Raw genomic sequence first — 25,471 nt, 5'->3', positions numbered from 1 at the left:
AGAACATGCATCTAGAACATGTGTTAGAAAACTGTCAGAATTTGATATCTTAAAGAAGATGTAATTCCTTAGGGAATCAAGTGCCCATTGGAATCCATCCTGCAGTTGCTAAACAGAGTGGCCAGACAGTTTTCCTCTCTGCTGTCCAACCAGGCTGCTTGTTGTGAGTGACAGAGCTGGTCTCTGGCAGCCGGGGCTGCATTGGAGGTCAGCATTGCCATTCAGCAGATTACACAATGGTGCTGTGTATCCATCTGTGGCTGCTTGTAAATACACAGCTGTGGTAGATGGATCATACAATGTCATAGCACTTCAATCTTTTATGATGAATAGACAGTCAATGAACACTGCAGGGCTGTGTTATACACTGCATTGGTATGATCATGCAGCATTGCAGGACTGTGTTATCTGTCAGGCTGCCTATGTTTACAAGCAGTCCTAGATAGCTCACACAGCCCAGCAGCACTGGATGATCTTTTACTGTTATAAACAACAATCAGCGCTGCCTGTTCAATCACATTATTAAAAGACCATTTCTGTGCTATTTACCTGAGTGATCTACCTGTGGCTTACTACTTGTAAACATACAAAGACCTGGCATAATGCTGAATGGCTTCTTACTATTATAAACAAACATGCATCACTGTTCATTCATGAGAGTAAAGAACAGTCAGCTTAAAGTGGAAGTAAACCCATCGATTTAAACAGTTAAAAAAAAAAAAGGCATGCCAGGAATGCTAACTGCACATTGGCTGTGCTCTAAGCCAAACTATCAAACCATCCAATGGCTGATGTCATAACGAATCACATGTGCAGCACGATAGCAGTTGAAGATTGAACAGAGGCAAAGATGGCAGCTTCCTTGGCTGAAAACGATAGGGGAGTTTACTTCCACTTTAAAGAGAGGTTGCCGGCTGCATTTTCCTGCACAGAAACGCCCATAAAGTTGGCTTTAGAATGGGAGTCAACTACACTCAGCAAAATAAATGCTTTTAATTCACAACAGAGTAACTAATCAAAATGAGATTATGTGCTGTATAAACTTGCTGCACTGGGGGAATAAATAAAAGTTTAAGATTTCATGGGACTTCTTTTTATAATGCTTAATAGTTTTAGTGTTGGTAATTCAATGTATTGTAGCCAAAGTCTCAGCAAAACAGCTATGTAACACGTGTTTTTAGAGAGAACAGCATCCTACATATTTCACTCATGAAGGATATTCCATAACCTTTTTCACATAAACTTCAGCTAAGCCTCTTAACCATTGTGGCTACAGTCTCTCTATGGTCTCCCAAAATTCCAACTTATTTTAAATGTGTAGCTTGTGTTGTATAGTTCATTAACTGCAAACAGTGAGATATTTACTATATGGCACCTGATTAACTGTATATTGGGTTGAGGCATTAAAGCTCACAATTTATGAAGTTACTATTTTCTTTATTCCCATATCTGACCATGTTTGGACATTTGTGTGTGCATCCAGAAAAAGAACTGCAGGGGAAAGGTGTGCTGATGCTGGGAGAAAGAAAATACAAGTGTTTATGCAACATGCAATTATCTCCAACTCACATCATATATACTTTATATCAGATCTAAGAGGTCTTAGCCAACCTTTATCCAAGATAAATGAAGAATGACTGTAATTACTCTTTTTAAAGGCCAGCTGCTTTTTGTAACATGTATTGGTTCTTTCTCCATCTGCTTACTGTTCAAGAGCTTTAAGTCACACTATTGAATTTACCATATGAATATTTCATGTGTGACAATATGTCTGGGATGCAATAGTGCTCATTTCTGCATATTTCATTATCTGAGAACTTGTATCGAAACATTTTCAGCAAGTAGGCTTCAGCCCGTCCACTCATTAAAAAACTATTCATCAGAGCCCTGAACAGTGCCACGCGACAAGTATGGAACATTTAGGGCTGGCCAGCTTCTGAAAAATAAATGCTTAGTCCCATGTCTGGAAGCATGGATGAATGACATAGAGCAGCCTTTAAACTGAAGCCAAGCCTAGCTTATCTATAAAGCTGCTGCTTGAGCAGAGGGGACAGCTGCAAGCTTCATGTGGGGACAGACACCATAAATGTGGTGTGTGAAAAGGAACACAGATTCAACATTTACTTTGATTAATGTGTCTCTTATTATGCTTAATATACTGCATATTTCAAACAAGCTGGCTGAATATCTTTTTCGTTGCATGCATGGGGAAACACCTGTTCACACACTTTGACTGGGCTCATTATTTCTTCTGAGCTTGTTTCCTTATCCGCTCACTTAAAAGTCAGCTATTGTTATTAAAAATCAGCGCTGACAAGATCTATTTTTAATTGATGGTCTTTCATGAAATATAATATAATAATATAATAATTTTATAACAAACGTGGATTGTGAAAAACTAAACTAACAGCGCCTGCCCAAAAGCTGTCAGCCTGTGATTTCTACTTCCAGCTCTGTCCCCTTGGACCCACCAGGATCTACACTGAAGTTTCTCCACTTCTTGGCCCTCCAGTTCCACAATGCAATGGTTATGCATTGTCTTTCAAAAACTTGCTTTTTGTATGTTAAATCAGGCACTGGCATAGACTGGGGCATTTTCCTGACACTTACAACTGAAGAAGTGGCTTAGACAAGCTGCAATACATCTTCAACATCACAGAAAAAGTCCAGTTGACTGTGATTAACTACTATTAGATATTGAGGTGGAATTCATAAAGGGTGTCATAGACACATTTTCTTTTGATAAGAATAGGCCGTGCCCGCATAGGGTTTACTGAATGGTTGAAGACAATTTGACTTGATGGCTGAGGAAAAAAGACTGTGCAGTGCTGGGCAGAGTGAACAGAGAAGATATCTGGAGAGTGGCACCACCAAGTAGGTATATCCTATATAAAAATGTGCCCAGTAAGGATAAGCATACCATACAATTATAACTAGAACCCCCTTCCCTCCTCCCCATCCTGGGGACCCTTTGGAGCCTCTATCTATTTTTTACTGTCCCTCCACTGCTGCAACTTTAAATATCAATACACTTCCAGAAATGAGGAAGCATGTGACATGTCAAATGACTCCTCGGAATGCAGTTCTTGGGGTTTAGGCAACTAATTAACAGGTCCAGCTGTTTGGCCACAGAGGTACTGCAAAGACTCTGCCATAAGCTGGAGTGTTCATTGCCTAAATTTAATGTTGCAGCAAGGCTCTAGCCATCCTAAACTCAGATTTTTTAAGTCAGTTGATTTTGCTGGGTTTTTCCTAAGCCCCAGAACATTCTGCTACTAGGGAATGCTCTCCAATGGATACAATGAAAAGATACAATATTGTAGGTCTTGAAGCGTCCAGCCACCCTGGCCTTGAAAAGTTGATTGCCTTGAGGCATTCCTTCTTCCCAGAGTAACAGTTTGAATCAGTGTTTATTATTGTATGTGCATGTCAATTCATGTGCCTTTGCTTGATTGGTTCCTGCATTTGCATGTAGGGGGACCTGGTGCTGCAGTCCTCATCCTGTAGCTGTGGTGGACTTGAAGATGGGTATTCTTTGCATACTGCACCTTCTACATTGATCTCCTGAGGAAGCAGGCTATAGTTACCATGAAACGCATAAAGACAACGTTTTTGGATTAAGCTATGTTCAATATGCTTATACTTATGTACTATATGGGGCTGTCACCTGGTTTAAATATGGGGGGTTGGAGTTGCCATATATGATTGTGGTATTTATAATTATCTACACTTCCATACATTTGGAGGCATGGGGTTGCAGAGGCTTTCTCCTAGCACTATTATGTTATTGTTTTTAATTAATTTGAATGGTTTTAATTAGATTTGTATTAATAAACAGTGTAAGGGAAACTAGCCCATTTTTATTAACACAATCTTTCATCGTCATGTATATTTCATGAGCACCTCTAAAGTCTTTTTTTAATTGAACTTAATTTTTCCTCATATGATCTTTCTGGGCATGGTGCTCCTGGTTTTTCCTTTTAATAACCCCTTTCAGTTAACAGATATATTTAGGGGCCTCTAGATACTTAACTGTCACTGTCTGTTTGGCCTACAAATTCTGTATTAGCCCATGGCAGAGGTTAAAGGGGTTGTAAAGGTTTGTTTTTTATTTTCTACATAGGTTCCTCTAAGCTAGTGCATTGTTGGTTCACTTACCTTTTCCTTCGATTTCCCTTCTAAATGTTTTTTTTCTTTGTCTGAATATCTCACTTCCTGTTTCTCCTCAGTAAACTTCTCACCATCATCCGAGCGGTGTTTAGTCAGCCAGAACAGCTTACTGAACAGCTTACTGAGGAGGAACAGGAAGTGAGAAATTCAGACAAAGAAAACAAAGAAAAAAAACATTTAGAAGGGAAATCGAAGGAAAAGGTAAGTGAACCAACAATGCACTAGCTTAGAGGAACCTATTTAGAAAATAAAAAATTAACCTTTACAACCCCTTTAAAGCTACTACAGGATGAAGGACATTTTTTTTACTGGTGTTTTGGGGTATACTGTAAACCCATCCCTCTCTTCCCTAGAACTTTGAGAAAATGAAATTGCAAAAAAGAAGACTGATGGAGTGAAAGTCTGTCTGTCACTGTCAGTGGGTCAGCGAGTGTTTGGGTGCAGCTACAGGTCAATTTCCCAGTATAAAGGCTAAAGGGGCCCATAAAGTCCAGCAGCACCTTTGAGGTCAGGGCCACAGTGACTTTCAGTGTGATTGGGAATCATAGCTTGGGGGGGGGGGGGGGCATTATTTTAGAGACACATCAAACCCATTACTTGCCATATATCTATGATGCATAAGAGAAGACAGCTTTGGATAAAGTACAGATAATGGCCATACCTCACCCACCCAAAATACAAAAGGCCAGAGTATGCGGAAAGCTAGAAGTAGAGGTGAGAAAATAGGTAGCAGCAAAATAAGCTTCCAAAAGATAAATTCCTCCAAACAAATCATCTCTGTTTCTCAGCTGAACAACTTTGTTCTTGTCTCCAATTGATGTGGCAACTCTTCTATACTATTATTTAACTGGGTAAAATGAGGGTAGGCAAGGAGCACCAGATAAAATAACACATTTGACTTCTAATGGGTCACCTCACTCAGTGTCTTTTGGTAAAAGTGAGAACATGATGAGGGAGTGACAGTCAGAATTTTTCGCACCATATTAAATGTCATTAGGTAGCTAATTGTCTGCAAACTGTACACAAAAGTCAAACATTGTGGAATGTATACTTAAAGCTTTATGACTGGGAAAATCATTTACTTAACTTTGCTGCAAGAGGTATGTTACAACAAAGACTAATAAACAGGGTTGTTTTTTCTTTTTTTTTTAAAAAAGGCTTATATACATTTAGCTTTGAGTTACTATTTTATATGATCCACTGTCTCAGTCCCCCCCCGGTCTGGATTCTATCCCAATGTTCCTCCACTAGCGGCAGAGCAAAGTTGCAGCACTGAAAGGTAGTGAGGTTTCGCTCAAAAAAGATAAAAGGTGGAACGACCATAGATAAAATCCGCAGGGTATTTATTAAATAAAATGCTAGATAGCGTACAAACACTAACACAAATAAAAACAAAGAAAAAATAAAACAAAGTTGCGGCCGGCCAGCTGCAATACACACGGCCATGCTAATAGACAGTGGACATAGCGTGCGGTGACGTCAGTACATTGCTCCTCCCAATGCATTGGGATAGAATCCAGACCGGGGGGCCACCCTAGTGAAATGAGGACTGGATGGTTCGGCACATCACCTGAGGAAAAGGCCCTGGCTGGGCAATAGCCACAAATGTTAAAGTACTTCAATTTGGTAAGCGCTTATTTCACTCGGTGGTGGGACGCACTCAATAAGATCACTACAACTGTGGAAATCGCTTGCATTGGCCATTCAACTATCAAGAGTTGTGGACATTCTTTGAATCATTGATCAATATATTATAGGAATGTCACTTTCATTTTTCTTCACAGGAATATTTAGAGACACCTGAGTAATTATAAGGATATTTGGAATCACTGATTATTATAATTTAGGAACACTATTTCTTCCTTTCCTTCACAGGATTCTTTATAGGCGTTGGTGTAATCACAAGGACACTTGTTTTTGTTGATATTTCATATATTATTTTTCTCCACATATTATTTTTCACAGTGCAACCTTTTTTGTATTTATGTTATATGTGTGTGTATCTCACATAGTGTTGCGGCTAATAGTTTTTTTATTTATTTTTTGGTCTAGCGCAGTTTTTTCTTGCTATTCTTGCAGAATGAACACGACCTGGGTAAGCAAAGACTTTCAGATGCTCATCCCCAATACCACATAATAGTTGCACAGCTACAAGATTACAATCTGGCCAGTTGTCACTAAGCAAATACACTACTAAATTATCAACACCTCTTCTCTCTTCTTCTTTTTTTTTTTTTCTTTCTCTCTTGCTTCAAATCTACAAATAATTATTTATCTAATATACATTTTTAATTTTTTGTTGTCCCTCTCTACAGACCCAATTAAATGAGCTTGTCAGCCCTTGGCTTGGAATTGCACCTCTCCCTTTCTTTTCTTTTTTTCTTTTTCCTTTTTTGACATTTTGGAGATTTTATTGCTCATAACTATCGGACAGCAATTAGATGGGTGAGATACTTCTCATGGATATCCTGGTTCATGTTGTCTTATGTCCTGTATATTGATGTAACCTTGCTATTTTGTCATTTATTTCTACTATATGTATGTATTTCTCTCTTGCAAAATGCACCAAAATGGTATTTAATTATGTTTTTTTTCATTAGTCTTTTGCTACGGCAACTTATAAAAGAAGTTACACCACAAAACTCCTGAGGAAGCTCTGTTTTTGGAGCGAAACATGTAGAGAGTGGTAGCGTCTTACTATACCTATATGTGAATTTGTTGTCTAAATTTGTTGTCTAAATGCTGTAAAATGTTTTTTTCTTGGTGTATGTTTTTAATCAATTTGCTTTTTAAAATAATAAAATGAATTTATATATATTTCCATTATGAAATGTGGTAGACTTGTTTAACATTGATACCGTTAAAAGTCCCTGAGGCTGGTTACCTTACAGCCTTGTCTTTTTTGCTACCTCTTCTCTACTACCTAGTAACCATCACTGTGTTATCCTTATGTGCTAGTAGAAAAGGAATTTTCTTGCTTACTGACTGCACTTATCAACTTTAATCTTCACATTTCCAGGTTCCCAAGTATAGAAAAGTTGCAGAAAAGTAGAAAATTTAAAGGGATCCTCAACACCTCAACCTGCTCCACCTCTCAGAATTTTTATATTGCCAGGAGGTAGACTTGTTAAGTCTTCAATTTGTTGCTAATCAACGACATAGAAGCATTTTGCCTTGCTTATTTCTAATTAGCACATAAAAATACACCTACTAATATCTGACATATTCACTAATTTACCGGTAGTCCAAGATTAAATATTGACATTAACAGTTATTACTAAATCTCTACTCTTACAATCCTGACTAACTCTGTGGCCTGTGAGATACATTCCTGTGCTTGTATCCACAGTAAGCAAACAGTGGGATCTACATATTTTTGTTGTGATTATAATGGATTACAGTAATTTCCCCTGTGATCTAGGGTTCATCAGAAGCTAATCCATGTACAGCCAAGTGGAACCAGTGCCAAGATAAATATGGAGACTACCATCGCTGACCTTTCTTTTATAAAATGCTACATGCCTGGCTTACATGTCCTGAGTCACTGACCTGGAATAAGTAGGCAGATCAGGAGTTTTAATTTCAGCCTGATTTCACTTGCTTCATACTTTTCTGGGTTAGTGACTCAACTAAGACATGTTGTTGTCATTTGATGTTCGTTGATGTTTTAGTTTTGGATAACATGGAGAGGGATTAGAACATCTGCCAAATTCCTTTCTGTGCTCATAATAGGGAGATTTACCCTGACTATTTGTCATGTTTACTGGTATCTCTAATGGCGCGTACACACGATCAAACAATCGGGTGGAAAAGTCCGGCAAACTCAAGTCCGCCGGACAATCCCCCCCGTGTGTAGCCTCCGGTGGACTTTTTTTTACTCGAAAGTACGGTGGACTTAGAAAGTAGTTTTGCACTCCAATCTTCCCGCTGGACTTGCATTTCAGTGGACAATCCGGCCGTGCGTATGCCAGTCCGCCGTACTTTTGAAATGAGCAGACTTTTCCAGCCCGGAGAAAAGTCCGCTCATTTTGAGCACGTCTCCAGGTAGGCGGGGCCCACGAAGGATGCGTCGCTGGCCCTGTCACCTGGTATGGACTTAAAGGGGAACCCCAATGCCGAAAAAATCGGCATGGGGGTCCCCCCCAGGTCCACATCAGACCCTTGTCCGAGCACGCTACCCGACTGGCCAGGAAAGGGGGGGACGAGCGAGCCCTCCTGAGCCGTACCAGGCCGCGTGTCCTCAACATGGGGGGGGGGCGCCTTGGGGAAGGGGGGGCCGCGCGGCCCCCCACCCCAAAGCACCTTGTCCCCATGTTGATGAGGACAATGGCCTCTTCCCGACAACCCTGGCCGTTGGTTGTCGGGGTCTGTGGGCGGGGGGCATACCGGCCCCCCACCCTATGTGAATGAGTATGGGGTACAATGTACCTCTACCCATTCACCTGTAAAATAAAGTACAAAAAAACACAACACACAAGGGTTAAAATAGTTCATTGCACAGCTCCGGGGTTCTTCCGTCTTCGGGGGTCTTCTCGCCGGACTCCTCCGCTATCTTCTTCTAGCTCTTTTACTAGCGGAGGAGCCCGACTTTCTTCCTCGCCGCCGCCCTCTTCTTACAACTTCGGGGGTCTTGTCCCCCTCTACGGTTCTTCTGCCGGGCCACCTCGCCTTCTTCTAGCTCTTTTACAGGCGGTGGCCCGGTCTTCTGTTGCCGACGCCTTCTGTTCTTCTCTTCAGATGTTGCCTCTTAGCATACTCCGCTCACAATGGCACTGACGCGACGTGCGGCGACTTATATAGGGACATCACCGGATGATGTCCCTGCCCATTACGGTGTCACAGTCCCAGAGGACTGTGACAAAATGAGCGGACTTTCCTCCGCGTGTGTGGGCGAGTCTGTTCATTTCAAAAGTATGGCGGATAGTCCGGTGGACTTAGTACGCCGTATTAGTCCGCTGAAAAAGTGCCGTGTGTGGGCAAGTAGCTCGTTCGGAAAGTCCAGCGGACAGTCCGGAGGGAAGTCCGCCGGATAGTCCGCTACGTGTGTACGCGGCATAAGACCCCTTTCACACTGGGGCGCTAAAAATAGTGCCACTAAAGCTCCTGAAAAACGCTTCTCATGCCTCCCCAGTGTGGAAGCCTGAGTAATTTCACACTGGGGCAGTGCGCTTGCAGGATGGGAAAAAAGTCTCCTGCAAGCAGCATCTTTGGGGCGGTGTATACATCGCTCCCAAACTGCTGTGCCCATTGAAAAGAATGAGCAGCGCTGCTAAAGCGCCTGCAAAACAATTCGGCAGTGCTGCAACACGGGTGCTTTTAACCCCTTCCTGTGCTGCTAGCGGGGATTAAATGCGCCCTGCTAGCATCTGAAAAGCATCTTTTAAACAGCGGAAAAGTGCCGCTAAAACTAGCAATGCTCTACCGCTAGCGCTGGCACCGCCCCAGTATTAAAGTACCCTAAAAGTAAAAGAAAATCCGCAGAACAGGAATGTAGGGGGAATTTTCCAGTGGGGACACTAGTACTGGTGACCCTGGTGACACCAAGGGATTTCCTCTCACTTCCTGTTATGGCTTCAAGAACTAATTCTCCCCAATGGTACACAGATACACAGGTACAAAAATCTATAGCAGCAGTAAAAAAACAGCATAGTACAAGTAAGTACCTCAAGGTGCCTGGATGTGCAGATAGATTTTCATCAGAACACCCCATGAACTCTAGAACCTGTGGTGCTTTGCCATGCAGGCAACTTCCTGGATGGCCAGCACTGCCCACTTATGTCCGACTCTTAACCCCATGTCTAGTAAGTCCATTCACCACAGTGATGAGCTAATTGCAAGATTCAGTGAAAAGAAGATGGTGGTCAGAGCTGACAACTGAAGATGGCTAACATTTGCAAGAAAGAAGGCCCTAGAAGTTGAGTTTTATTTAGTGCTCTGCTAAATATTCTATAGAATATCTAGAGAAGCTTATACTGTAGTACACGGTAAAGGACACATTTTCCTTTTACAGTAGGTGCACTGTAAAGAGTGTATTTATAAAGGAATGAATCTGATATTTAACAAACATGTACTGCTGGAGAATCTTAATGGTGCATGTGGTTTAAATGACAGTGACCAATTCACCACTAGTTAATGTTTGGTGCCCATCAGTGCCACTTGCCAGTGCCCATCAGTGCTGCCTATCATTGCCACCTCAGTGCTGGCTATCAGTGCCACCTCAGTGCTGCCTTTCAGTGCCACCTGTTAATGCTGCCTATCAGTGCCACCTGTCAGTGCCATCTCAGTGCTGCCTACCAGTGCCCATTAGTGCCACATGTCAGTGTCACCTATCAGTGGCACCTGACAGTGTCCATCAGTGCCACCTCAGTGCTGCCTGTCAGTGCCACCTCAGTGCTGCCCATCTGTCAGTGCCAATCAGTGTTGCCTATCAGTGCCACCTGTCAGTGCCCATTAGTGCCACCTGTCAGTGCTGCCTATCTGTGCCACATGTCAGTGCCCATCAATGCCAACTCATTGTTGCCTATCAATGCCACCTGTCACTACCCATCAGTGGCACCTGTGAGTGCCCATCAGTGCCATCCCAGTGTTGCTTATCAGTGCCACCTGCCAGTGCCCATCATTGCCACCTTAGTGCTGCCTGTCTGTGCCACCCCATTGCTTCCCATCAGTGTCACCTGTCAATGCCCATCAGTGCTGCCTATCAGTGCCACCTGTCAGTGCCCATTAGTGCCACCTGTCAGCGCCCATCAGTGCCACCTCAGTGTTGCCTATCAATGTCACCTGTCAGTGCCCATCAGTGCCACCTGTCAGTGCCCATCAGTGCCATCTCAGTGTTGCCTATCAGTACCCATCATTGCCACCTCGGTGCTGCCTATCAGTGTCCGTCAGTGGCATCTCAGTGCTACCCATCAGTGCCACCTGGCAGTGCCATCTCAGTGCTTCCTATCAGGGCCACCTGTCAGTGCCAGCTCAGTGATGCCTATCAGTGCCATCTCAGTGTTGCCTATCAGTGCCACATGTTAGTGCCACCTCAGTGCCACCTATCAGTGCCCATTAGTGCCACCTGTCAGTGATGCCTATCAGTGCCACCTGTCCATGCCCATCAGGGACAACTTCAGTGTTGCCTATCAATCCTACCTGTCAGTGCCCATCAGTGCCACTTGTCAGTGTCCATCAGTGCAATCTCAGTGTTGCCTATCACTGCCACCTGGCAGTGCCCATCATTGCCACCACCGTGCCACCTGCCAGTGCCAGTCTTTTCCACCTCGGCGCTGCCTGTCAGTGCCCATCAGTGCCACCTCAGTGCTGCTCATCAGTGCCACCTCAGTGCTGCCTGCCAGTGCCACCTCAGTGCTGCCTATCAGTGCCACCTCATCAGTGCCCATTAGTGCCACCTATCAGCGCACATCAGCGATGGAGAAAAATAACTTATTTGCAAAATCTTATTTTTAAAAAAAATATTCAGTCTTTTTTCACTTGGCATTAGGTGTGTGTAATTCTTCTTGCCTGACGCCCCGGACATGAAGTTCTGGGCGCTGGGCAGCTGATTTAAAAAACTGACTTCTAACTTTTTCAGCTGATTCCTACATTCTAAGCAAAGGTTTAAGCCCTGGTATAGCATACAGGTTAAATTGTTTAGTTATTACATCTGTGCTATTTATTTGTTTAACCACTTCAGCCCCAGAAGGATTTGCCCCCTTCCTGACCAGGCCATTTTTTGTGATTGCTTTAACTGACAATTGTGCGGTCATGCTACGTTGTAGCCAACAAAATCGATGTCCTTTTTTCCCCACAAATAGAGCTTTCTTTTGGTGGTATTTCATCACCTCTGTGGTTTTTATTTTTTGCGCTATAAACAAAAAAAGAGCGACAATTTTGAAAAAAACACAATATTTTGTACTTTTTGCTATAATAAATATCCCAAAAAAATGTAAAAAAAACTAATTTCTTCATCAGTTTAGGCCGATATGTATTCTTCTACATATTGTTGGTAAAACAAATCACAATAAGTGTATATTGATTGGTTTGCACAAAGGTTATAGCATCTACAAAATAGGGGATAGATGTCAATTTTATTATTATTATTTTTTTTTTACTAGTAATGGCTGCGATCTGCAATTTTTATTGGGACTGTAACTGCAGCGGATAGATCAGACACTTTTTTGGGATCATTGACATTTATACAGCGACCAGAGCTAAAAATAGCCACTGATTACTGTATAAATGTCACTGGCAGTGAATGGGTTAACACTAGGGGGGTGATGAAGGCGTTAACTAAGTTCCCTAGGTGTGTTTCTAACTGTGGGGGGGATGGGACTGACTGGGGGAGGAGACATAACATTGTTCCTACTTAGTAGGATCACACAATCTGTCTCTACTCCCCTGACAGAACTAGGAGTTGTGTGTTTACACACACAGATCCCTGTTCTCATTCTGTCAGGAGCGATCGCGGGTGCCCAGCGGACATCGTGCCCACCGGGCATGCACATTGGCTCCGGGGACCTGCTGTGGGCATGTACCTTCTATAGCATCTTAAAGAGCCGACGTATCACTATGGCGATTTGCGCAGCCATGCCAACCTGCCACAGTATAACTGCGGCGGCTGGTCAACTAGTGGTTAATGCATTTTGGAGCTGTGCTTGTAAACTGGCACTTTACAATAAACGTTGCACTTTATTTGTTCAAAATATATATACACATACGCACACATTTTTATTTTTGAGGTGGGGGGGGGATCTTGGGTGAGTTACCACACTTTTTTTGTCAGGACTCCTGTGCCTAAGTGTATATTATCTCTCCTTTTAGTATGCTAGTACTTATGCAAGATGGGCGACCTCTATACTTCTAGGAAGCGGTGATTAGTAGAGTAGAGTGGATAGATAGATACATAAATAGATAGATAGATAGATAGATAGATAGATAGATAGATAGATAGATAGATAGATAGATAGATAATCTAAGCATAAATTACTATAATTGAAACTAAATGTATTAATTTATGAATGACTTTGAAACTATTTCAAAGTTGCAGTTTAATATGTGTATTTTACCTGGAGTTAAATGTTTTGAATGTTGTGAAGAAGAATTTTCATGGCATAAAATGTACATATACAAAAGCCCACATCCATTGACAATGAATACATATTAACTCCTTCCCACTGAGTGTACGTATATGCGGCCTCACGTGCAGCCTCAAATGGGTCTTAATCCTGTGGAGCCACATATAACGCACTCCCAGCACATGGCCCGGTTCCCAATCACCTGATTGCTTTGATAGCCTCTGAATAGATATCACTTTGACCATTATAAAGCCCTCCTTAGTGATTTTTTTCTCCTCTTGAATGGTAAGTTTTATCGTTATATTCTTGCTAGATGAGAAAAGTGTAAACAAAGAAGTGTGTGTAAAAAGAAGGGAAAAAAAACAGCTAGATCAGGGTTTGATCTAGATCAGGGTTAGGGTCAAGGTTAGGGTCAAAGGTCAGGGTTGGTATATTTTAGGTATCAGTGTCAGTTAGTGTCAGTTAGTGTCAGTGTGTTTTAGGCAGGATAAAAAAAGGCAAAATGCGCACTACTGTGTCTTGGCCCTACTACTACAAACAACAAATAATATAAACATATTTGGTTTCCTTTAAAAAAAAAAGAAAAAAATAGGAGATACCCATCACCATTACCACCAAATGAAAGCCCAGTTTGTCTTGAGAAAAACAAGGTATAATGCTCCTGGATACACTAATGCCGAGTACACACGTCCGGACTTTCCGGCAGACTAGGTCAGACGGAATCAGTCCGTCGGACAATCCGATTGTGTGTAGGCTATTCCGATTTTTTTTCATTTAAAAAATCTGACGGACCTAGAAATAGAACATGTTTCAAATCTGTCCGACGGACTCAATTCCTATCGGGAAAGCCGTTCGTCTGTATGCTGGTCCGAGGGACCAAATACGACGCAAGAGAAGCTATTCCCTGAACTTCATTTTTCAGTTCTGTCCTACGTCATCATGTTCAAAGCAAACGGACTTTTGAACGGACTTAGTCCGTTCATGTGTGGCCAAGTCCATTCGTTTGGAACTCCGATGAAAAGTCCATCGGGAAGACCGTCGGACCTAGTCTGCTGGAAAGTTTGGTCGTGTGTACATGGCATAAGTAGTTGTGTGCAGTTTTACTAACACAATCAAAGTCGCAAAGCTGTGTTCAGGCATTAAGATTTGTTTTACCTTCTGTCATGAAGGGGTTAATATTTTACTACTTAAACTGTGTGTGATAACAAAAAAAAAGAAACAAAAAAAGCAAAAGTACAGATTTTCATTAGCTTGGTTTATCTGCACTGCAAGCTCAGAAAAAGGGAATCCTCAGCATTAAGTTCAAGTGTGATTCAAGTACATCATATCAGAGAGATGCTTAAAGCGTATTTTCACCCTCCATACACATTTTTTTAACCCCTAATTATTTGTTTATGAGTTCTGCACATTTCGGATACTCAGCCACCCAGCAGATCCAGTATTGACCAGCTGGGAACCTGTTCTCTTCTGGTAACACTCAGTCCTGCACTGCCATATTTTGGTGCGACGTCCATCAAGAGCCTGTTTCAGGCTTAGCTGATGTTGCGCCTCTGGGCCTGCCCTCCTTCTTTGCTGAATGAAAGAGTTTTCCTTCTGGGATATGTGACATGCAGGAGGGAAAAGGAGGACAGTGCACATAATTTGCCTAGGCGGAGGGGGGTGGGGCCAAGGGGGGGGGGGGGAGCTGGACACTTTACTAAAAAAGAAAAGCAAGTAAAGAATATATTTGTTCTTGTCTCATGTCCCTTTACAAGCAACATGAGCAATCAGCAAAATTATCCACACATTTCAACAGTGCTGTTGTTTTAGGTTTAGGAGTGACAATTTTGCTTTGTGTTAGGTCAAGAAACTTGCAGAAGCCCAATATTCCAAATGATCGTGTGCAAGTTAATATTCATTGTTTCTACATGTAATAAGGTAAGCTGACAAATACAGCATTGACTGAATCCAAAGGTTTTTTTAAGCTGGCCATACACTAAGAGAGATTGTTATACAATATGAATAGTGACAATGTTGGCCTGCGTAAAAAGATCTAAGAGGACTATTGAGTTTTAGCTGAACACCCCCGAAAAACTAAACTTGTAATTTCAGAGGTCATGTTGTTTCAGAGAAAGTCAAGAAATCCATATAAAAAGCTAATCATTGATTTTGACAGAAGTGTACAGCAATTCCATATTGTAGAATTCAAATTGAAGGTCTGCTATTTCTTTTGCTGTTGAGGCAAGCCAGTACTGCACTTCACTTACCCATTTCTCTCATGTCTTATGCATGGCAGATCAATAAGACCTCTGATCATGAACCTAGTCCCATTATGTATGGCAAATTTTTATGCATACGAGTTGACCACCAGACTCCTACAGTAGTTAGGAGTCATCATAGGAATATCATAACAAAGCGAAGTCAACAGAACACTTACCTTGTACACACTGACTTGTCTGCCCATTCCATGTGCCGTCTTGCTGACATGTGCGTAAAGAGGAACCCTTTAACAAGTATCCTTTGTTACAGGTTATTTTCACTTGAGAGTTAACCAAGTAGCTTATTCCCTCCTTCTTTCCATTCTTTGGGGGTTCTAGCCAGCCGCATGACACCACTGAGAGAAAGCAAAGATGATATTCAGTTAATAATAACATCTTATATGCTGATGATGGGTATTGTATGCATCACTGCCCTCAAATCACTTTAATCATTCATTTTATGAAAAAACTTATGAAACTCTCTATTATAATATGCAGAATCAAGTCTTGGCATGGGAGGCTATTTGGAACATTCCCCACACTCAAGCGTCTAATGAAAACTATTCACGATTGTCTGACATTGTTTTGCTGTTGTGAAGAATTGCTTATTGTCTATGTGTAATTGTGTATGTTAAAATTGTAGGGGCTATACAAATACTTTCATTTCAAAGAAATTCCAGTATGATATAAGGAAGTTTTGTGATTTATTGTATTGTATTGAGATGTACTGTATACTCCAACATATGCTGATAAACACATTTTCCAGGCACATTAAATCAATTTTATTGTCCTACCTGGTTGCAGAACCTGGACCAATTTTTGGTGATTGTCATGTGATAACTTTGTTGCATTTCCAACCCAAAGGGATCTTGTGGTGAGAGCATCAAATCTACAGAAATGATCATTTCCACACATTTTAATCACGTCTTTTGTAAATTCGTCATTAGGATCTTCTTGGACTGAAAATGTGGGTAAGAAATCTGGGTCATGTTTAACCTGATAGTTATCTAATAGGAACTTTGAATCATAGGTGAAGAGGGAGCTGTCACTGGTCACTTGCCCTGAAAAAAAAGAGACAATATAAACGAATGAAAAATTTTACTACTTTATCTTAACTTTTATGTTGGGGACCCAAGCCATCAATAATCCACAAATAAAAAAAAACACAATAAACTGTAGTTCTTCTTTCAACATAGGTATGGTATGACTAATCCATTTGTGTATTTAAATACTGATATATGGATTGATGTATGGGGGAAGGCCATGCTAACAAAGCCATTGACGATTTTTGTGCCTGATAGCTGAGAGGAAAAAAAATGCAATCACTGTAGTCAATTTAAAGTTTAGTCAAAATAAAAAACAAACATTTGCACACAGAACATTACTTACTATTGATTGTATTGGTCCCTTGTGCTGCTGGATCCTGCTTTCCTTGAGATCTTCATCTTCTGATGTCCCCCTACCGTCGCAATCTTTTGGTGCGACAAGGGTTAATAGAGTTAAGGGAGCTGTGACAAGAGTGCCAGGCTATACCCAGCCCAGCTCCTCCATTCACAGAAGCTGTACCTCAACTTCTATGAATGAAACATGATCTATGAAAGGCAGACCTTTCAACCATCCACTGGTTCTCCATTCATAGATCAGGTTTTGGAGGAGGTGGGCAGAAAGGGTGGTCATAATCGGACCTACTTAATGAGTGCCTGTCACAGCTCCCTCAGCAATATTAACCCCTGCTGCACATGAATACTACAGGGTTACAAAGTAGCAGTGGGGGGGGGTTGAGGATGAACATTTCAAGGAAAGCAGGAGTCAGCAGCACAAGTGACAAATCCGATTCATTTAAGTAATATCCATTGCACTAATTCTTTTTTATTTCAGCTAATCTCAGGCCTTAAGACATTTTCTATGTTTTAATAATGCTGATTAGGGATAACGTTTTTAAGCATTTTTTTTTATAGAGTCCCCTGGTTAATTTCATTTTTTTTCACTCAAAACCTTTGTTTTCCTTTTTTACTCCAGTTAATTGGATATGGATAAAATGTAAAACCATTCATCCATGCTTAATAAATACGTTGAGTATGACTTCATATTATATAGTTTGTATATACTGTTTTTACCTTCATAGACAGTATATGTTTTGTTTTGCCTTGTACACACAATCAAACAATCCGGTGGAAAAGTCCCGCCGTGTGTGGGCTCAGGCGGACTTTTTTTACCCAAAAGTCCGGCGGACTAAGAAAGTATTTTTGCCCTCCAATCTGTCCGCTGGACTCGCATTTCAGCGGACAAGCCGGCCGTGAGTGTGCCAGTCCGCCGCACTTTTGAAATGAACTGACTTTTCCCGCCCGTCTCCAGGTAGCCGGGGCCAGTGAAGGAGGCGTTGCTGGCACCGTCACCTGGTATGGACTTAATGGGGAACCCCTACGCCGAAAAATCGGCGTGGGGGTCCCAACCAGGTCCATATCAGACCCTTATCCGAGCACGCTACCCGGCCGAAGAGAGCGACGAGGCAACATCTCCCGAACAGAAGAAGAGAAGAACAGAAGATGGCGGCAGCAACAGCGGCGACAGAAGATCGGGCCACCGCCTGTAAAAGAGCTAGAAGAAGGCACAGTGGCCCGGCAAGAAGAACCGAAGAGGGGGACAAGACCCCCGAAGAGGGGGACAAGACCCCCGAAGTCAGAATAAGAGGGCGATGGCGAAGAAGAAAGCCGGGCTCATCCGCTAGTGAAAGAGCTAGCAAAAGAGCAGAAGATAGCGGAGGAGTCCGGCGAGAAGACCCCCGAAGACAGAAGAAGACCCCCGAAGCTGTGCAATAAACTATTTTAACCCTTGCGGCCCCCCCTTCCTCAAAAGTATGGCGGATAGTTCGGCGGACTTAGTACGCTGTATTAGTCCGCTGCAAAAGTGCCGTGTGTGGGCAAGTAGCTTGTTTGGAAAGTCCGGCGGACAGTCCGGCGGAAAGTCCGCCAGACTAAGTCTGCCGGATAGTCTGATACGCGGCATTATATATACTCTGTCTTGTAACCATGTATTTGTAAATCTTATCCAGAAAATAATACAATTTTGGAAAAGCTTTTTTGACTATGGATGGATGCTGGTGACCAAAATAGATTCCTACTGTATATTGTTATATTTAACAATGTATTCTCTTCAGAATGTCTGGCCTGGCCCTTGACTCGCCTTCTGTGGCAGGTTGATGTGGGATACAGATGTAACGCTATCATTTACATTTTTCCACATGACATCCCCACACAAATATTCATGACTTAACCCTTAGGTCATCATTGATATGTATTGTAGATTACTTTTTTATTAATGAAGAATACATTATTTTACAGTGCAGCTTTGTGGTAGAGCTGTATGAACATTGTATCATATCTGACAAATGTATGTGCTTATTAAAATGGACCTAGAATCAGATATATTTCTGAGTTGAAGCTGAATTTCATCCAAACATCCACATACACAAATGAAATACAAAAATGGACCTATTTTATCGTCCAAATGATTTGTATTTCTGTTCATCCTGTGCTGAAATTCACATAACTATGCGAGACAGTAGAGCCAGGCTCATGACCTAATTTTTCTATACTCTAGTTAAAGTGATTATAAAGATAAAATGGTATTTAACCTTTCTGAATTCTCCGCTTAAGGCAAAACAACCTTTCAAATGTTGTTCCCTCCTAGTCCCCCTTAAATATTTACCTGGGCCTGATCTTGATCCAGTGCTGTGTTCATATGCAGCAGCTCTTCTTCTCCCTATCTTTTCTCACAGGAAACTTGGCAGCAATGGGAGCCATTGGCTCCTGGTGTTGTCAGTCAAATCCTGTGAGGAGGGAGTACAGAGAGAGGGGCGAGCCATGCTATGTGTGTCTATGGATGCACTCACAGGAGACTTGGCAAAGGGAGCCATTTTCTCCTATTGTTGCCAGTCAAATCCTATGAGGAGGGCATAGTGAGAGAGCGGCGAGCCATGCTACGTGTGTCTATGGAAGCACTCACAGGAAACTTGGCAGTGGGAGCCATTTTCTGCTGGTGTTGCCAGTCAAATTCTGTGAGGAGGGAGTAGTGGGAGGGGGGTAAGCCATGCTACGTGTGTCTATGTATTTTCTCACAGGAGACTTGGCAGCAGTGATGTTGTGAGTCAATTCCTGTGAGAGATGTTACGTGTGTCTATGGATGCACACACTCAGAATTGAGCCCGCGTGTCTGACCCCATAGCAAGCGATTTGGAGAGGACAGCACTCTTGCGGGACCCCAGAAGAGGGATTTTGTGATTGTAAGTGTGACATGTTTGTAAAGCTTTTTTTTTTTTAATAACAATCACGTAAAGCAAAAAAGATAGATTACCTCCCTGCCTCCAGCTTGTTATTGGATAGTGACTGAGCAGTGGCAGCCCATCCCTTTTTTTATTTGATTTCTCCTTCTGTAAGCTTGTACTTTGTCAGTACATGTACATTTAACATACCTGATTGGCTCCTAGTGCTTCACTTACCTCTCTCAGTCTAAATGCTGCTATAGAGGGAATTACAAGAGGCTGATATCAAGCCAAATGCAGGCACTTATGCTCTCTACATTCAAAATAAATTTTTTTTTTTTTTGGTTAAGGAATACAAAACTGCATAAATTGCATTTTATATGGTATGTGCCTGCATTGTTTCTTTAACTGCACATATGTTAAGTAATGAGCAAGTGTAATTCAAAGAGTTATAGTATATACTTGCTTTCATCTTCCTTCTTTCTCTGACATCTAGAACCATCTGTATTCAGGTTTTTATCCTGTGTCACTTTTTACTGCTTAGACTAAGTTGCCGGCACAATTATAACTCAGTCAATGTAAATTCCAACATGTGTAAGCAGCCCTTATTTTGGTGGCTTGCCTCTCATTCTGTGACCATAAATTTACAATATACACTCTGTATGAATATGCGCTGCACAGTCGATGTCACTGTTCTAGGAAGACTGGGGAAAGAATGCCTCCTGCCTGCAGCAGACTGATAACATTGTTTTGTTATGACCAAAGCACGGTCACTTAACTGTAGCTCAAATACTGCTTTTTAATTGTATAATGGTTTATGCAGATATATTTTTGCAGAATTTTAATGTTACTGGTGGGCCCACTTTGAAAAAAGTGTCAAAAAAAGATAATGCAATAAAAATGTTTTTTTTTTTCCAATGCCCTAAACAAAACACATTGGTGTGAACAATGTCTATTGAAAAACAATGTATTGTTTCCAGGCCTTTCAAACATAATAAAAATAGCTCATATCACACATTGTTGAAGTTACTTCTAGTGTGACCATTACTTACAGTTGGCGCCAAGCTGGAAAAAGTCCTCAGGGTTGGCATTAGTTGGCAAACTAGTTCCATTTCTGAATGTAAAATCATCTGTAGGATCATTGTTCATATTTCCCATAAGTCCTTGTGTTTGATTTATAAACTCATGAGGTAGAAGAGCATTGATGCTTATGAACCCTCCTTCTCCTCTTACTTCCACTCCAGCCCCAGAGGAGAACATTGCTGTTATACTTTGATTAGAGCCAGCAAATAAAAATACCCCTTTGGGAAATACAGATATACATATTATTACTTTTCTTTTCTCGTCAATGGATGTTGCTGTTTTAAAGATATACAATAATACATTTAAAGGCACTGGGGTTGGCTTAGTAAAGGTAAATAGATTATTAATTTAGCAAATTCTGTTGAATTCTGCAAGCAAATTATCCTCAGAGCTTGGTGAATGAGGTGAAGCTTGGCTGACTTCCATCATCTAATAATGCGTGAGCAAAAATGTAGTTTTTTCATTTTTTTTTGTTTATTTCCCATGCTTGTGATTTGGTATTCTTTGTAAAGTGAAGCTTCAACCCCTTTACTAAGTTCTGGGGAGTACAACTTCCCTTGCAAAGTGAACGGCGTATTTGCCTTTAGTAAATCAACCCCACTGTGTTATAGTATATTTCCAAGAAAAAATATATCCAGTACACTTCTGAAATACATACACATTTATCTATGTTTTTTTCTCTTTAAAAATGCAACAAATACATAAAAATGCCTGCCAAAAACAATCAAGTGAGCTTCTAACTTCCTGGTAGACATGACAATGCATTGCCTCTGCCTGCATTCAAATCCAAGTCAGTGCTGGTGCATTGACTCCCAAGAGTATGTCCACACACTGCAAATAGGTAAAATTAGCTCAGTAGGTAATGAATTATCAGTAAACAATTGAATATTAAACGCAGAGCTTCTCCTATGGCTTAAAACAATACAATGTCTAGCATATCTATGTTAGCATATGCAATATCATGATATAACTTAACAATATGGTATTAAAGTGCTCAATGCAAATTTAAAGTAGAGAAAAATAAAGTGCAATCATATAAAATACATCCAATATGGTGTGCTGAACATGTGAAATTAGTTGAAATGGTTCTCAGGTGACTGTTCGTGCTCCCCTCCTGGGTCCTCACTCACCAGAAAGAAACTTTAAACAAGCCTGTTCGTCCGCACCTAGAGTATGTTGTCCAGTTCTGGGCACCAGTCCTCAGGAAGGATGTACTGGAAATGGAGCGAGTACAAAGAAGGGCAACAAAGCTAATAAAGGGTCTGGAGGATATTAGTTATGAGGTAAGGTTGCGAGCACTAAACTCATTCTCTCTGGAGAAGAGAAACTTGAGCGGGGATATGATTTAAATATAGAAATACCATACTGGTGACCCCTCAATAGGGATAAAACTTCGCAGAAGGGAGTTTAACAAGACCCGTGGCCACTCATTAAAATTAGAAGAACAGAGGTTTAACCTTAAACTACGTAGAGGGTTCTTTACTGTAAGAGCGGCAAGGATGTGGAATTCCCTTCCACAGGCAGTGGTCTCAGCGGGGAGCATCGATAGTTTCAAGAAACTATTAGATAAGCACCTGAACAACCACAACATACAGGGATATACAATGTAATAATGACACATAATCACACATATGAGTTGGACTTGATGGACTTGTGTCTTTTTTCAACCTCACCTACTATGTAACTATTGATGGTGCAGTAATAGTTGTAATCACTTCCGGTTTCCAACAGGAACCGGAAGTGATGTTTTCACGGGAACCAGAAGTGACGTTATTGCTGGATCCGGAACTAACACAATCACCATCTCCCCACATGGGAGGTCAGCATGGAATCACTTCCTGTGTCCACAGGAAGTGTTCAAAAACGCCATCTTAATACACAAAATGCGATATTACACTCTCTGCTGATACTACTATATGTGCTATGACTTCCTGTATGTACAGGAATCGAAGACCACCCAAATATGATGTTAGACTCAACATACTGTGTGAGATATCCATACAGTATTTGTGGTATGAAAAATCCTAATGTTGGGATTGTGTGGTGACTGGATGTTCTAGCCCACTTAACATAATAGTTCCTTGTTTCCAAATAGCTATACATTATTTCTGATGACAGCCATTACAAATTAAATAAGTTGTACAACATACAATAAAATGAAAAAAAAAATATTAACATAATACATAGATAAATAAAAATACATAAAATGGAAGAAACTATATTAGAACTAAAATTGAAATGAAAAATTATTAATAAAACAATAAATATCTAAGTCCACGTTTAACCTTTTTGGCGTTAATGACTGTAATTGGTACATCCATTGGGTTTCATTTTGAGAAATAGTCTGTTTTAAATTGGTGCCCCTCCAGTGTCTCTCCACTCTGTCAATGCTACAAAAAATTTATTTGGATGGGTCCCTGTTATGGAATCTTCGGAAGTGGTATGATAAACTTTGTTTTCGAAAGCCTTGATTTTATTAATGTGTTCTCGCAATCTCACATTAAGCAGTTCCCAACCGGCGCGCGACGATAGGCAGAATGGCACGGGCAGGCAAACTGGGGTACAGGTACGTCCAGTTGAATTTGCCGCCCTGCCATCGCATGCGCGCCACCAACGGCGCACGTGCATGCCTGTCGGGACCCCCGTGAGTCCGGTCACGGGTCCGTGGACTCGATTGCCATGGGGATACCCATGATCGTCTCACGGGGAAGGAGAAAGGTAAGATGCCATTGTAAACAGCATCTCCCCGTTCTGCCTAGCAACAAGTGACACTGATCTCTGCTTCCTGTGACTGGAGCAGAGATCAGTGTTCACTAGCACACAGCCCAGCCCCCCACAGTTAGTAACACGTCCCTAGGACACACTTAACTCCTAAACTGCCACCCCCCGTTAACCCCTTCACTGCTAGTGTCATTTACACAGCAATCAGTGCATTTGTATAGCACTGATTGCTGTATAAATGACAATGGTCCCAAAAATGTCTCAAAAATGTCCGATGTGTCCGCCATAATGTCGCAGTCACAATAAAAATCGATGATCGCCGCCATTACTAGTAAAAAATAATTATTAATAAAATGCCATAAAACTATCCCCTATTTTGTAAACGATAAAAATTTTGTGCAAACCAATCAATAATCACTGTACATACAGAAGTCATAGCACATATAGTAGTATCAGCAGAGGGTGTAATGTCTCATTTTGAGTATTAAGATGGCGTTTTGAACACTTCCTGTGGACACAGGAAGTGATTCTATGCTGACCTCATATGTGGGGAAATGGTGATTGTGTCACTTCCGGTTCCGGCGGTAATGTCACTTCTGTTTCCGGTGAAAATGTTACTTCCGGAAGTCATTGCAACTACTACCGTGCCATCAATAGGAGTAGTGGGTGTTATTGGGTGTAGTGGGTGTAACTTAATATATAAAAGACAGCAAGTCACGGGCTCCAAGAGTTTCTGATGACGCCCAGTGGGAGGGGCGAAATGCGTCAAGCTGAGGAGACCTAGCGACGATTGTTTGCATGCCAAGGCAGCGTTTCTCTGCACATTTTAAAGTTTTTAGAGGTAAGTGTAATATCTTTGAATTTTATGAATAAACCTCGAAGTATTACACTATATATACTCTTTTCCCTTCATTGCCGTATACTTTAAATGGATGTCCGATCATTGTGAAAGCTGGGAAGAATCCAGGACATTTACATGTTTTAAATACACCGGTGGAAGATAGGAGCCGTCCATGTAGTGTCAATACATTTCAACTTTGCCAGTGACTGGAGATACTATCCTGGATATACTTACAGGCATGTTTAAAGTTTCTTTCTGGTGAGTAGGGACCAAGGAGGGGAGCACGAATAGTCACCTGAGAACCACTTAAACTAATTTCACAACTTCAGCACACCATATTGGATGGATTTTATATGATTGCACTTTATTTTTCTACACTTTAGTGATATCATGATATTGCATATGCTGACATAGGTATGCTAGACATTGTATTGGTTTAAGCCATATGAGCAGGGCTGAGTTTAACATTCAATTTTTTGCATTCTTTGCCTATCACTATAACAGCAGCCCTATTACATGGTAAATGTATTATCACATACACTTTCTTTATCATAGCGCAAGTTTTTTCTTTTACTTTTTTCAATGAATTACCAGTAGCTGACCATGCAAAGCTTTTCCAAGCTTGGCAATGATATCACAGGGAGGACTAAAGCCTGTTTCTAACTACAGGAACAAGGTGGAAGAAAAGATGAATGCTGTGGCACGATCTAGATGGGGTAGGGAGAATAGGGGGTCAATGTGGCTCATGTCTACACAATTCCTTTATTTTGTAAACACAGTAAAAGTCACCCTGTGCAAAATAGACATGAAAATATTAAGATTAAAATGAAAATTCAAATTAAGCCATTTAATGGAGGTTATCTAGCTGTAGGCTGGATATTGATATGTCAGAAAATGTCCAATCTTTCTCTGAAACTCTCTTCTAAGGGAAACTTTGGACTGCAAGCATAATTCTTTCCAGAAACATGCTTGTAATCCAATGCACTTGTATATCGATGCAAATTTCCCCATAAGAAATGGAAACTCAAATGATTTGATCCACAACCATTTATTCGTATGTCTTTCAGTTTATAGTCCATAAAAAAGATTATAGAAATGT

The 25,471-nt window shown here is 41.2% G+C and overlaps 1 protein-coding gene across 1 annotated transcript in view; it reads right to left on the bottom strand.

The window, feature by feature from the left end:
- SUSD2 (sushi domain containing 2) overlaps nt 1–25,471 on the bottom strand; it is a 263,794-nt gene that overhangs the window by 63,406 nt on the left and 174,917 nt on the right. The window contains exons 23-25 of the mRNA XM_077462081.1: nt 20,780–21,028; nt 16,261–16,527; nt 15,646–15,822 (exon numbers count right to left, since the gene is read on the bottom strand). Coding sequence (XP_077318207.1) covers nt 15,646–15,822; nt 16,261–16,527; nt 20,780–21,028 — 693 coding nt within the window. The remainder of the gene's footprint in view (nt 1–15,645; nt 15,823–16,260; nt 16,528–20,779; nt 21,029–25,471) is intronic.

The sequence above is a fragment of the Lithobates pipiens genome, unplaced genomic scaffold, assembly GCF_037356315.1.
Source record: "Lithobates pipiens isolate NorthernLeopardFrog02 unplaced genomic scaffold, aLitPip1_a1.2 Scaffold_3, whole genome shotgun sequence".
In the NCBI taxonomy this organism is placed as follows: Eukaryota; Metazoa; Chordata; class Amphibia; order Anura; family Ranidae; genus Lithobates; species Lithobates pipiens.
The sequence above is the reverse complement of the archived record's forward strand: the minus strand, read 5'-3'. Positions and strand labels throughout refer to the sequence as shown.